We start from the raw sequence: 14,339 nt of genomic DNA on the forward strand, positions 1-14,339 counted from the left end.
GAAATGGATGGATGGATGGATGGATGGATAGATAGATGGATACCGGTAGATTGCCTAGATATTTTTTCAAACCCTGTTAAAAATGTCATGATTTTTAAAATCATTAGACACTAATAGCCTATGTTTACAGGTGAATTGGGTTTTGTATTTCCCCATTTTTGAGCGCTCTCCCTCTGCATGATGATTGGGTATCTTAGCAAGCGCTATGATGAATGGTTGTGGTATCTTAGCAAGCGCTATGGACAGACACGAGAGCACAATTCCGTGCGCGCTTCCCCCACCTCTCTCTCGTGCTGTCTCAAGGTGCATGAACGATGGCTTGCCGACAGATATTCAGTTTGGAGTCGCTATCAAAAAACTCTCACTGAAGTCCCGAGAGACAAGTCTGTCTGTTGTTTGGTCAGCTCTGCACGCGGTTGAAACTGACAATTGTTTACAGGTTTCCGATGTGAATTGGGTTTTGTATTTCCCCATTTTTGAGCGCTCTCCCTTTGCATGATGATTGTGGTATCTTAGCACGACAGGACAGCACAATTTTGTGCGCTCTCTCCCCCCCCTCTCTCTCTCGTGCTGTCGCAATGTGAATGAACGATGCCTTGCCGACAGATAGGCAGTTTGGAGTCGCTATCAAATAACTCTCGTAGAAGTCCCGACAGCGTGTCACCTGATGAATGGCCAGCTCTGCACGCGGCTCCGCGCACCCGTCTGCGTTTATGTGATCAGTGGCCGATGTTTAATAGGCTATATCCTCAAGCCATCTCGTTTTTCCCCCATGATTGTAACCCTCTCGTCCGTTTCAAAACTCCCCTGGTTGAGAACACAAACTCGCGAGCACACGTGAACTCGGATAGTTTAGCGAAGTCGAACATTTTATTCTGAAACGTCGGGCTGCCTGTCAGCGAGAGGAAGGGGGAGAAAGATAGTTCAGCGGAGTTGAATGACGCATTGACACGTTTTATTGTGTGATGGGCCAGTTACTGTAGGCCTGCAGAATAACTATTAATTTTATGGCCATTAAAACGGGTGTTTAGCATTGCAAATGAATTTTGTTCTACTGATGGCTGGTCGCACCGGTGCGCCTAAAAATATTTTTTAGGCGCACTATGGAAAAAAATGGGCGCATGTGCGACCAAATTGGTCGCACTCTGGAGCCCTGCATTGCAGGAGAATTTCATAATAAAAAAGGACGAAGGGAGTTTAGGCATGACCACGCCAAGTTGGTCAGGGTGGCCGATGCTCTCTGTCACAGTTTATCAATGTCAGTACAGAAGTCTGCCCCCCCCCACACACACACACACACACACACACACGCCAAGGTTTGCACTTTAAAATTCTACCATTGCATTTAGTCCATACTAGCACAGAACATGTAAACAGTATAACTGTGTCTGGACTTCTTTGTACTCGAACTTGAATCAGACTTTGTTCTGCCCTGCACCCTGACATAGAAAAGTGCACACGGGTTCCTCTCCCATTAATGCAAGTTTTAAACTGATTTCCATCACCATATCTGGTGGCATTTCTGGTAATAAAAAAAACAGCAATGCCTTCTTTTCAAGAATATGTGTGTCACTAGACTTGCCCCAGGGGGACATTTACAAACACACGGCTTCCATTTGCAAAGGTCAAGCTGTGGTGTAGTGGTTAGGGAGGTGGACTGTACGGTAGATCACAAGGTTGCATGTTCGATCCCCACTCTTAACAATCCCTTCCTTCCTCAATGTCTGAAGTGCCCATGAGCAAGACACTATCCCCCACCCCACACTGCTCCATGGAGTATAACTGATACCACTTTGGATTTGGAAGTATTATATTATGTAAGGTGAAATAAGCAGAATACACAGAGGACATTGTGTGCCAGTTTTCCATGTAGGCGGGCAGGGGTTTTATCAATTAATTCCCAGTTTGGAAAATCACAAAACATCACACATGAAAAGGCCTTCCACCCTGATGATGGCCCATTCATATCAAGAAAGAGCTGTCACCTCAAATCAATTTATTCCCAGGTTGCCCAGAAATACCATCAGACATCTTCATACAGGGATGAGACATGCTGAGAGTAACAGTGTTGGAAAGTGCTTATAGGCCCTACACTATAAGGGTAATTGTAACAGAAATCTACCCAACCCAACCTTTCCTAACAGCAGTCTGGCTGCAGGAAAGCAGGGGCAGCTCGTGACAGACCCAGTGTTTATATCACTCGCCTGTCAGGACTACAAGACCACAATGTTTGGTTGCCAAATTACAGAACGAGGAAAGGAGGCAATACAAACAGACCATTTAGACCACAAAAGGCGTAATGCATGAAGGCAAACTTCTAGTAAACACATCCAGTCGTCCAACACGTGTCTGCGTTCCACATTGCGAGAATACTGGGGTCTCCTCCCCCCTACCTCCACACAACAGCCTACCCAGCGCGAGCCGCGAGCTTCTCCTGTCCTGACTGTGAGGACAGACCGTCCGTGGAGCCACTTACCGAGAGCGAGGAACGAGAAGACCCATTGCACCACCGCGGCCGTCTGTATGCGCCTGTGTAACGGCACGTTCAGCGGCGCAAACTCAATCTTCATTACTGCCATCGAAACAACAAAACTGATCTTTCTTTACACACTCATCAGTCGTCTGTAAAGGGGCGCGCCAAATGTTGATGTGGCGACAATGCAGTGGAGAGAGTGCAAGGCAAGCAAGTAAGGGGTTGAGGTTGGCGACCTGTTGCCACCCTTCCCAAAAACTCCCAAAAGACAGTCCAAAGTACCGTTACGACCTACGCAGGACGTGCAAAGGGCGAGGCGCATCTGCCCAAACCATCAACTTTCACCGGTGAGTGAAACAGTGCTTTACGCTGATCTTGCGTTTGAGCCTGTGATTGTTGACTTGGCTCATGGCTTGAAGAACACTCCAAAAATGTGATACGTCACTACTGCTCCACCCCTAACTTGAGTGTAAGTTCAACCAATCACACTCTAGTAAAGACTCTTGCCAACTCGTTTTACAGATTCCCTGTCTCCCGTTTCAAAAACTCACTGCCTTTGCTTTCAAAAACTCAACAACAACGCAACATTGTACAAGACTGTTTTTGAACAAGATGTAAAAAATAGTCAGGTAGTATGGAAAAAGTTAAAGAGAAAATGTTTTGAAAAGCAGCTATTCTCAATATACATTTAAAACAACAATTAAGTGTTTTCCTCTTTGGTCACCCTTGAGGTTGGAAGCTGAAGTGGCATGAAATATATCAGGGGGAACACTGTGGCACAGGGTGCTAAGGCCCCCACATATGGCCTTGCATGCCCATGGGGACCCAGGTTCGAGTCCAGCCTTTGTCATAACCCTGCCCCATATCTTTCTCCCACTCTCGTCCTGCCATACTCTCAACTGTCTTATCAGGAATAAAGACACAAAAAGACCCTGAAAAAGAAAATTAAGAAGAGTCTGCTCACCTCCATCCTCCATCCTCCGGGTCTGGCGAGAGTCAGGCTACATGAAGGGTGTGGGGTCTCCCTGTCGTTCAAAGATGGTCCTTCCAAGAAAAGAGGACCAAGGGGCCCAACACTTCTGCAGAAGTGCATTCAAAAAATAAAGTCAAATGAGTCAAAAGTTAAAACGGCAGGCTACTTCAATGTCAATTCACCATGACAGCATTACAGACGGTCCTTCACCGAAATTAAAATGTTGCCGTTCCTTTGCTCTGAGGCAGCAATGAAAAAAATGGCATGGGTATGCAATCAGGATCAAGGATCTACTTGGCTATTACTCTGGTCAATAGTATGATACAAACGCTGACTTCAGTATCAAAAATCTATAGGCTACAGTGTATGTAATATTTTTTTAATCTCAACATTTAATTGCTATGTGTAGGTAGAAGGAGGCTAGCTAATAAAGGCCTATATATAATGAATATTATGAATACGCATATTACGGCAAGACATCTCCAAACCTACACCACATGCAGCAGGGTCATATTCCATATTGCAAGTGAGTTATCATACATCACTGATTCTTGAGAAAGTGGCTAAAACAGGTTGTAATCTTGAAAGAAAAAAACGAAGTGAATTACAAAATAATATGGTATATCCTCGTAAACAAAGGTCTTAACTTTTCAGAAATGCACAAGGCCAATCTCCCCATTTTGATTTTTTTTCAGAAATCAGGTTTTTCTCCGATCATACCTTGTTTTTTGTCAACACCGTCAGACACAATTAAAAGCAATAAAAAGTGTATTGATTTGGTTGCATATGTATCTGGAGTTTTTAAGTGATTGTGTGTGTTTTTTGGTTCACACATACGCCTTTAAATGTTGAAAATTCACTTACATTCTATTTTAATACTGCTTCATGTGTTCTAATTTAAAAATATGTGCTGTCAGACAATGCTTACTTAATGCCTAAATAGATCAAACATTTTTTTGTAATTTCACAAATATTCGTGTAGGCTTAAATTTGCTATTACTTTGATAATTCAACAACTCCAAAGGAACATTTTGTAAGCACATTCATTTAAAATGTCCAAAACTCCTTCTTACGGTGGTGACTGAAGAACTGACGGTGGTGACAGTAATCTGAAAGTGGTGAAAGTTACCTAATTATTACCTACATTTAGCAAAATAAATAGCCCTCTCAAGTCAATGGCATCTAGCATAAACACTTTATTTTTCTGTGTGCACAGTATGCTTGTGCATGTGTTTTTTCTTCATTTGTTAGATACTGTAGGAAGTAGGCCTAGATTATTGAAAATGTGGCATAAACAGGTTTTAAGTTGTTCAAATCCAAAATATAGAGGTGTATTATCATAGATTAAGGTCTTGGCTGTGCAGTGAATGTATTGGCCAAGCTCCCCATGTTTTACATTTTTCAGAAAATGGCCTCTTTCTTGGTTTTGTCACCAGCGTCAGACAGAATTAGAAGTAAAAAAAAAAAAACATGTTTATTGTATTTAAGTGAATTACTTTTACAATTCAACATAATTGTAGATACTTATTGGAAGCATATTCTTAAAACTTGTCAAAAACATGTAAAACACATCAGATGTCACCACCGTCAGGTTTTGTGACAAAAAACCCTCCAAATGCTCCTCAGTGGTTTGGCTCACAATTATTACTAACATGTCTGGTAATGTTTCATTAACCAGTACAATTTAGTAAAATATGGAACAAGATGATGAGCGGAACAAAATCTGACGGTGGTGACATCTGACGGTGTGAGACAAAAAAACACTCTTTTACATATTGTGCATTTTTTGCTCACATTAGCCACTTCGTTTTCGCTCTGTTTCTTAGGGGCTTCATGCCGCTTCTGAAAAAGTATATATAATTAACATTAATGTAACATAATACTATTAAAACCCCCGACGGTGTTGACGGTTTATGGTTGGGACAGTACCAGTGTCCAAACAAATTAACAAATTGAGGAGAAATTAGTAAATTTACAGGAGCTTCAGTGATGGTGAAGTATTCAGTAGAGCTGAAGGTTTGAAAAGGGGTCCTAAGTAATGACAATGACCTTGTCCATCCCTGATTTTATTGTCTTTTTAAAAAAATCTGACGGTGGTGACCAATATGCTGGACACACTTTGAGCAATCAGAAAATAATAGTAAATATTGTTTTACACACACTATGTGCATATCTGCAGAACCACTTCAATATGGACTTTCACATCATGGTGATATTATTCAATAATATCAGTGATTTTTACATTTTAAGTCAATTGAAATGATGATGTCTGTCCTTGGGACAGCTGTTTTTACAGGGTGTGGGCAGCTTTATAGCCACGAAAAGTAATAAAATTACACTTAAATATTTCAAACGACTGTACATTTGTGTAACAGACCCCTGGGTCTTTACCTGGATTCATTTTGTTCATGAAAATGTAGTTTATTTTCAACAGAATTGGCAGTTTATTGCAGAGACATGTTTTAGCCGCTTTCTCAAGAATCAGTGACATACAATCTTGAAGTGTGTGTCAAGTAAATCCACCACAGCTGTTGGTACTACTGTAGGGCTACAATGTGTAGCTTGAAGTAGCTAATAATGGCCTATATATAATGAATATGAATGAGCATATTACAGCAAGATACGTATCTCCAAAACTACACCACATGCATCAGGGTCATATTCCATAGGCCTATTACAAGTGCACTTATCTTATTACAATCTTGAAGTGTGTGTCAAGTAGCTGGTGTTTCACAAGAAATGCATTTTTTTTCATAAGAAGGGAAGTGGTAACTTAAGTGAGGGGGAAGGGTGGGTTGTTGATGTTGATACTACTGTAGGGCTACTGAGTCAGTACTGGCAGAAGGCCTCGCGGATGTCAAAGGTACACTGTGTAGGATAGTGGCCAGAGAAGCTATGCTGCTCATTGAAACTGCCTATTGTGAAATTCGGTCTCTTCATGAATATTTACAAGGTAAACTAATATTTGCTGGTAGGCCTATGAACAAAGTACAGTATGTTTTGCAGATTAAAATGGTAAGTAGTCCTGGAAAAAAGGTAACATTTCTGAATGGGCAGCATGAATTCTGGAAAGAAACTGCAAAAAATATTATACAGTGAGTGCCCCTTTAAAGTGACATTCCACTATTTCTGAAAATGTGCTTATTTCACACCTCCTCTTGACAAAAAAAATTGACCTTCAGCCTACCTTTCTCCTGATCCTTCAGCCATTCTCAGTCCGTTGATACTCGCCTACTCCTAAGTTCTAAGGTATATGAAACGGAGGTCAACTAGCAGAGTTCGGCATGGAACGTTAGTAAACCCTCCCAAAGACCCAATACAGTGTGGTGCCGATGGGCTATCGGACCGGTCCTTTAGCTCAGCGCGCTCGTACTGTGACTCCCATTGCCGAACCAATGTAGTTGACGAGGTGGTAGGTTCGCACCCCGAGGGGGACAAACTGTGTTGGAACACCTCCATCACAGTGGTGACGTGACCCGGATGGGAGTGACGTTTAGGGGGGAGAGTATAACGGAAGATAACTAGCAGAGTTCATCGTGGAATGTTAGTAAATCTCCCTCCCGAAGCCTCAATACAGTGCAGTAGCGTTGGGCTATCGGATTGGGTTGCCAGATCTCAGGGAACGACTGGAAGAACGGGAGAAAGGTAAAACTTAACTATTTAGCTTGAAGTGATACGGTGCCACTTTTAAGTGATTGAGTTAAGTGATTGAGTTTTACCTTTCTTTGCTAATTTTACTTCCAAGCTAGCAATTAACATTGAATCCTATGAGACCAGTTGGCGGCTAGCTATTTAGCGGCATACTCAGACAATGGTTGAAAATACAGGAGAAAGGTAAAACTCGATTAGTAAACTGAAGGGGAGGTGTATAAGCTCATTTCTAAAAATGGTACAGTATCACTGTACCATACATTAAGGGGAGGTGGGAAATAAGCGTACTTATGGGAGTTGGAGTTTCACTTTTACTTTACTTCCAGAAACGATGGAAGGAATGTCGCTGTAGCCTCTTACTACAGATGGGGTCGCAGGAGTCCTATTCACTTTTTGCTGAAAATACTCAACTACATCATACCAACATTGCCATGACAGTAGTATAGAGATTGTTAAAGGTGCACTGTGTAATATTTTTTAGCAGTTCATTTCCAGAATTCACGCTGTCCATTCACAAATGTTACCTTTTTAACAAATACTTACCACCACCATCAAATTCTAAGTATTCATTATAACTGGGAAAATGTCGTTTTACATACATGAAAAGGGGGATCTTCTCCATGGTCCGCCATTTTGAATTTCCAGAAATATGTATTTTTAGCTGCAAAACTTCCATCCTTCCGTCCTTTGGTCATACTATATTGGTTTATTATTTATTAATATTCATGAAAAGATCAAATTTGGCAATAGGCAGCACAGTTTCAATGAGCAGCAGTTGCAATACCTACCCTGGCCACGGTGCACCTTTACTGTAAGTAACAGATTAAGACATAGACATTGCAATTTTTGTGACTGTGAGGTTATAACATAGGCTCTGCACTAAAGGGTTTATAATGAAACAATACACAGGAGGAGATGCACAATCACAGGAGCAGAGATGAGGTATCATTCGTTGTCTTAGTATTTGGACTGCTCTGGACCAAAATAGCATGCATGATGATTAGCCCTGCAAGACATTACATATGATGGAAATTCAGCACTAGAAAACCACGAGTGCATCTGTGATGTCAAGATATAGGGCATGAAAAAAACACATTTAACTCCTCCTAGCTGTTAGACTTCCTTCCTGAACTAGGTCATGATTAGTACACGATTGCACTGCAGATGGACCCTTCTTTAAGAACCAGAGACATGTTTTGCTCATTTGCAGATACTAAAAAAGACAAAAAGTAATTAAAAAAAACAGAGATGTCTGAAGATATTGAAGTACAAAACATGACAACTGTCAGCCCAGCAAGGGAAAGAAACGGCAACGGCACTCCTCCGGACAAGACAGGGCTATGCAGCTCTCCAATCTGTAAATATGAATATTATTACTGCTTTCTCTCTTTTTTAAATCAAATAATAGCAGAGGTGTATAAAGTAAAAGTAGAAGTAATCTCATTGTGTATCTACCTCATCAGGTACAGTGGTGTATAAACTATATACATACAGTATATAAGATCATGTACTTGTGTTGTAATTACATCAGTACGATTACTTCTTCCTCTACTTCTACTTCTACATTATACTCCTCTGATAGGAACTAAAAACCCAATATCAAGAGTTCAGATGCAAACCCCTCTAAGTGCATTTTGGTGCAAAAACAGGCTGTATTATATACATTCATTTAAATCAGTCCATTTAACTTTCTTTGGGCTTGACTTGCTGTACTTGATCATAACATTTTTGATTGTGATTACTTGGTGAAAATGCCATTTGAAAAAAATTAATTTTACAGGTTTTTGTAATGACTTTTAGAAGGTTTTGCATCTGAGCCCTTCATAAATTGTACGTGGGGTGGGTTTTCTTTTTCGTGGTGCGTTACAGATGTGCTGTGGTGTGCTTGGTAGTGCTGTGTGCTCGTCATTGGGCTGGTGTGGCCCAAAACAACGTCAGAGGCCGAATGCAACTGTCACCAAGAGATGCCACAGAGGACCTGTACAGATAGCGGACTTAAAACGAGTGAGTGATCAAATTTCTCAGGCTTGACATTTGCAATGATGATACAAAGGGCATCGTGTTTAGCAATGTTTCTGGGCAGCATTACATTAAGCTGCCGCTGTTATCCATAGCGACTTACAGATAGTACAGGGTATTGGGTACAGCCCCTGTGGGAGTGGATGCCTTGCTCAAGGGCACTTCAGCCATTGAGGAAGGAAAGGATTGGTAAGGGTTCATGGGATTGAACCTCCAAACTTCTGATCTACAGTCCAACCCCCTAACCATTGCACCACACCCACCCAACGATATGATAACATGTCGTTTGGATTGTTTGTCATCAAGAGAACTTGGATCACCAGCTGACATCATTTCTTAATCATTTCATCAGAAAAATAGGAGCCAGCCAATGTTGTTGCCTGGCAACATTGCTCAAAAAGTTGCTTTATGTATCACCTTTAGTGTGAAAGGCTAGCCATGCTTTGCATTGTGTTGTGACATTTTATCACAGAATGTAAAGTATCAAGAACTAGAAGCACTCAGAGAGCGCAGACCTCCGCCAAGGAAGCTGTTTCTGTCTTCTTTTTGTGAGTCCCCGTAATTCAATTTCTGGTCACTAGGGGCGTCTAGATATATAGGCCAGCAATGGTGAAGAATCTTTCAAAAAGTCCTGGTTCACTTGTGCCTTGGGTCATTATCAATAACTCCACTAAGTTTCGTCCAAATCCGTTGATTAGTTTTTGAGTTATCCTGCTGACAGAATCTTTTAAGAAGTTCTGGTTCCGGTTCGTGATCCGGATCACCACCCAAATGTAATCACTTGTTCCTTGGGTCATTATCAACAACTCTACAAGTTTTGTCCAAGTCTGTTGATTAGTTTTTGAGTTATGCTGCCTTCGTATTCGCCCTGCTCCCAAACCAAAATGCTGTAGAAGCAATCAGGATGTGGGATTTTGACGTGACATAGTGTTAGGGTCTTGGACTTTGTGTTTTCTGTGTTGGACTTTTTAGTTGTGTTTTAGATTCATGTTGAGTCCCAGTCTTTGTAGCTTTACCTCTAATGTGCCCTGTTAGCCATGTTGTTGTTTTTTCCTTGTCCTTGTGTTTTCTTGCCTTTCTATGCCTTTGTTTACTTTCTGTGACTTTAGGTCTTTCTCAAAGCCAATTTCATGTTTTGTAGGCTTTTGTGTTAAATAAACCCCTCGTTGAACCTTTGACCGTTGTTGCGTGCTGCACTTGGGCTCCAACCCTGAAAATCCTGACACATAGTCAAAGTTGGAGAAGGAAAAAGCAAGTGAAATGCGACAGTTGTTTCAGACAACAATGGCCGCTCGCATGAACTCACTCATTGACATTGATTCTGTCATTTCAACTGTTCAACTGTTTCAAATCTGTGTGTAGTTTAAAGTAGCACCTCATTAAAAATGTGAGACAAGTGTTTCCCCAATAATGTGCAAGGATTTTTTGATAAAACCCCGCCTTCGCAGACCTACGCATATGGCATATAGGTACAGATGAATGTCCGTTGAGCAAGGCAGAATCCAATCATCTGGCAAGAGACACATGGTAGAAATGGGAGGAGTTTTGAGGAACTTTTAATTATTTTTTTACAGCGCTTGTATGCTTCTGTTATTTTCTAACAGAAAGGTTAATATTTTCCTTTTCCAATTAGGAATGGAGGTTATGCAGGATGCAGGTATGCCTTTTTTGTCATTATCAATTAGTGTTGCACCGATACCGATACCAGTATCGGCCGGGGCCCGATACTGCACTAAAATGGTGGTATCGGTATCGGCCGATACCAACAAATAGGGCACGATACCATTTCTAGATGCTCGTATGACACTTAAACGCAGCCTTGATCTTAGTTATTTCATATCATAGGTATTTAAAAAGTGTAAAAAGTTCTACTGGAGTAGGCAGCAGCCTGACAAAGCCATAATAGCAATGATGTTACATCCAAGTAGTAACTTTTCATATATATACTGTATATAAATTTCAAAGTAGTAGTATCGGTATGGTATCTGTATCGTCCGATACTGCACAGTCAGGTATCGGGTATCGGTATCGGGGCTAAAAAATGGTATCGGTGCAACACTCATCAATACATTCATTTATTTTGATGTCTGTAGAAAATAACAGTACATAAAAAAAAAAATTCCAATGTCAAAGAGAGCACAGATTACACTATTCATCTTAAAACACACAATAAATATTCCTATCCAGTCTTGTATGCTTTTCTCTTTTGCAGTGGATGTGACTCTGGATCCTGAGACTGCTCATGACTACCTCATCCTGTCTGCTGATGGGAAACGAGTAAAGCATGGTGATACATCACAGAATCGCCCTGACAACCCCAAGCGCTTTGATCAGGTCGTCTCTGTCTTGGGAAAGGGTTTTACTATGTCAAAGCGCTACTATGAGGTGCAGGTCAGTAGGAAGACGTCATGGGTATTAGGAGTAGACAGACAGTCCATCAACAGAAAAGGACCGATTGTTTTGACTCCTACAAATGGCTACTGGGCAATGTGGCTGATGAATAACCAGTACAAGGCACTAGATGATCCCCCTGTCACCCTCTCCCTGAAAGATAAGCCAGAGCGGGTGGGGGTGTTTGTGGATTATGGGGCAGGTTTGGTCTCCTTTTATGACGCAGACAGGTGGAGTCTAATCTACTCTTACAAAGGTGTCATCTTCAAGGAGATCATCTACCCTTACTTCAGCCCCAGTACTAATGATAAAGGCAAAAACTCTGCTCCATTGGTCATCGCTCCATTCTATGATACGGGCCATTAGTCTGCCGTATTAACAGATATGTTGAGAAATATACTCCTGATCCTTTCAAATCAATTAATTTCATTTCTGTTAGGTCCATTACAATCAAACGCAGGCGATAAAATTCTGTTTGATTTTTTGTATTGAATAAGTCATGAATAAAAGTTGGCAGTATGACTTTCTTCAGCTGAGTCCCCTGATTTTTCATGAGCACCGTCACAATAAAACTGAGGTCAGCAGCAGCAGCAGCAGCAGCGTGATGCTATCTTTTCTTTTTTTTTAAAGTCAATTTAATGCGATAGGCTATGTAATGAAGATATGAGTCACATATTAGCATTAAGATCAATGTAATGTTTACTACTAAACAACTATGGTTCATGTATTTGTGGAAGGCTTCATTAAAATTATTTCATAGATTGTGTACACATAATGGATAACGTATTTTTAAGAAGAAAAAATTCTCGGGTTCTGACAGGTCCAGGGTAGCGTGAGCATTACAACTGCATGTTGAAATTGGCTGAAGTTATCCTTTAAGAATACTGATTGTCACCTATTGTGCACATGTAGGACACCAAAGCCACTCAGAAGCGAAGGAAGTTGATGAGCTGATACAGAAACAACTGTTTGCTTACAAACAAATGTTCAGAGGTGTCAAAAGTAAAAAATAAAAGTAAATTTATGGTGTCAGTACAACACTATATAGCTGTTTCACCATTCACTCTATTTTGTACCTAATGAGGTAGATAGACTGTGTTGCATACTGAAAAACACTAAAAACTGAAGAAGAACCCACCAAAAACTTGAGCCAACCAACGCAGAGTCAGCTGATCCTAAAAACAAGTATGCAGGTCTAGTGGTTACCCGGATAAGCTACCTGTGTTGGAAGGAAACTGTTTCTTTGTTTACTTTACTTTTGAGACTTCTGCAAAAAAAAAATCCTTTCTTAACAGAATAAGCAAAATTAATGAAGTACTCGTAAAAAAAAAGAAACACTTTTTGCCACAAAGGTCAGTTTGTGGGTAAGAGTTTACAGTAGATTGTTTTCTTGACAAATCTCAGTTTAGTGACTGGGTGAAAGTGTAGTGTAGCCGTTAAGAAAGCTCTTTCGACAGATTGGGGGTGTTCCATCTTGGCCTGTTGCAATATGTACGCAGTACATCATCATCTGTTCACAGGATACATTTAAAACACATATGGGCAAGTGGAGCCCCAGGGGCCACATGCGGCCCGCGTCCTCACTCAGTTTGGCATTTAGATAAAACCTAACAAAAATAATGACCAAATTAAAAAAAAAAAACACTTCTGAATGAATCCATTGTAATTGTATTTTTGGTCAATAGAGAACACTGCTATTCCTTCCAAACAGCATCAGCACTCAGTGAGTAAACAGCTGCACCTCAAACTCTGCGAGTTGTAGTCACATCCGCGCTCATATGGCCTTCCAATGGAAATTGTGGCCCGCCATATCATCAGAGTTGCCCATGCCTGGCCCTGCCGTGGCCAACCTAGGGCACTCGACTGCCATGCGGCCGACCCGGGTCATGTGCCGACCCTTCCCCATCTCTCTCCCCATTCACTTCCTGTCCACCTCTCACACTGCCCTGTCATTAATAAAGTAAAAAAAAGAGTTGCCCATGCCTGATTTAAAATATGAGTGCAGAGGGGGTGACGTGGCTCACTGGGCTAGTGTGCCTTGCTGTTACACCGGGAAACCGGGTTCGATTCTGGCTCGAGGACCGGGTTGTTTCCCTATCCTTCCCCATCTCTGTCTCCCTACTCATTCTTTCTTTCTTTCTTCACTGTCCTCCTTCCTGATTAAAAAAAGGTGTAGAAGCCCAAAAATGAGTGCAATGGCTTCGGCCTACCCCCTGTATATCACAAGTACTGTATCACAGCCTGGACTGCATTTCCCAAAAAACCTTATGTAGTACGGCGCAATTATTCTAATTGCCTGTGCAAGAAAAAAATATTGTATGTAGGCCTATTCAATTCTTTTTGCGATGTGATATAGGTTTTGTGATGTGATATATTCCTAGGGGACCCCTCATACCTAAAACTGGTTTGGCATCAGGTGAGCGGACAAGGCTGTATGGGAATTTCCAGAGACAGGATGAGGTAATAGAAACATTGGGGTAGACATTCTGGGCCCCATGAAAGATTTCAGATTTTTATGCAATTTTAATATCGTACAAGTCTGCTGACAGTGCCCAGGTCCCTGTTAGGTCTGAGCACATCAGTAGATATGGGGTACTGTAGTTCAACTTTTTAACCACAAGGGGGCGGGTGTGTACTTCTTCAGACACTGAACTCTATGACTGTAAGGGAGAACACAGTAGAGTGAGGCGAGCATGGTTAAAAAGAAAACAGATATACTATATATATGTATTGGAGTGCAGCTGGGCCTTGAGTTAATAGCTTAGAGATAAAATGGTATAAACAAATATTTGGCCTGCTGATGTGGAGGTTCCAATTAATTATAATTTTTAT

At 41.2% G+C, this 14,339-nt stretch overlaps 2 protein-coding genes across 2 annotated transcripts in view; one reads left to right on the plus strand and one right to left on the minus strand.

Moving 5' to 3' along the window:
• The window catches only part of LOC134437353 (2-acylglycerol O-acyltransferase 2-A-like), a 14,126-nt gene extending 11,556 nt beyond the window's left edge, over positions 1–2,570 (minus strand). Inside the window, exon 1 of the mRNA XM_063186846.1 lies at positions 2,477–2,570. Coding sequence (XP_063042916.1) covers positions 2,477–2,570 — 94 coding nt within the window. The remainder of the gene's footprint in view (positions 1–2,476) is intronic.
• An 8,165-nt stretch (positions 2,571–10,735) lies between these two features.
• On the plus strand, positions 10,736–12,018 carry LOC134437812 (zinc-binding protein A33-like). The gene is made up of 2 exons (XM_063187355.1): positions 10,736–10,773; positions 11,329–12,018. Exons 1-2 carry the CDS (start codon positions 10,752–10,754, stop codon positions 11,871–11,873), a joined length of 567 nt encoding a protein of 188 aa, XP_063043425.1. The 5' UTR covers positions 10,736–10,751; the 3' UTR covers positions 11,874–12,018.
• The last annotated feature ends 2,321 nt before the right edge of the window (positions 12,019–14,339 follow it).

This window comes from Engraulis encrasicolus, chromosome 21 (genome assembly GCF_034702125.1).
Source record: "Engraulis encrasicolus isolate BLACKSEA-1 chromosome 21, IST_EnEncr_1.0, whole genome shotgun sequence".
NCBI classification, from domain to species: Eukaryota; Metazoa; Chordata; class Actinopteri; order Clupeiformes; family Engraulidae; genus Engraulis; species Engraulis encrasicolus.

What these genes read in the sequence shown, in the direction of transcription:
- LOC134437812 (XM_063187355.1), top strand. Translation starts at nt 10,752, where the DNA reads ATGGAGGTTATGCAGGATGCAG. An exon ending in GGAGGTTATGCAGGATGCAG is followed by an intron (nt 10,774 to 11,328) that starts GTATGCCTTTTT and finishes TCTCTTTTGCAG; the next exon opens with TGGATGTGACTCTGGATCCT.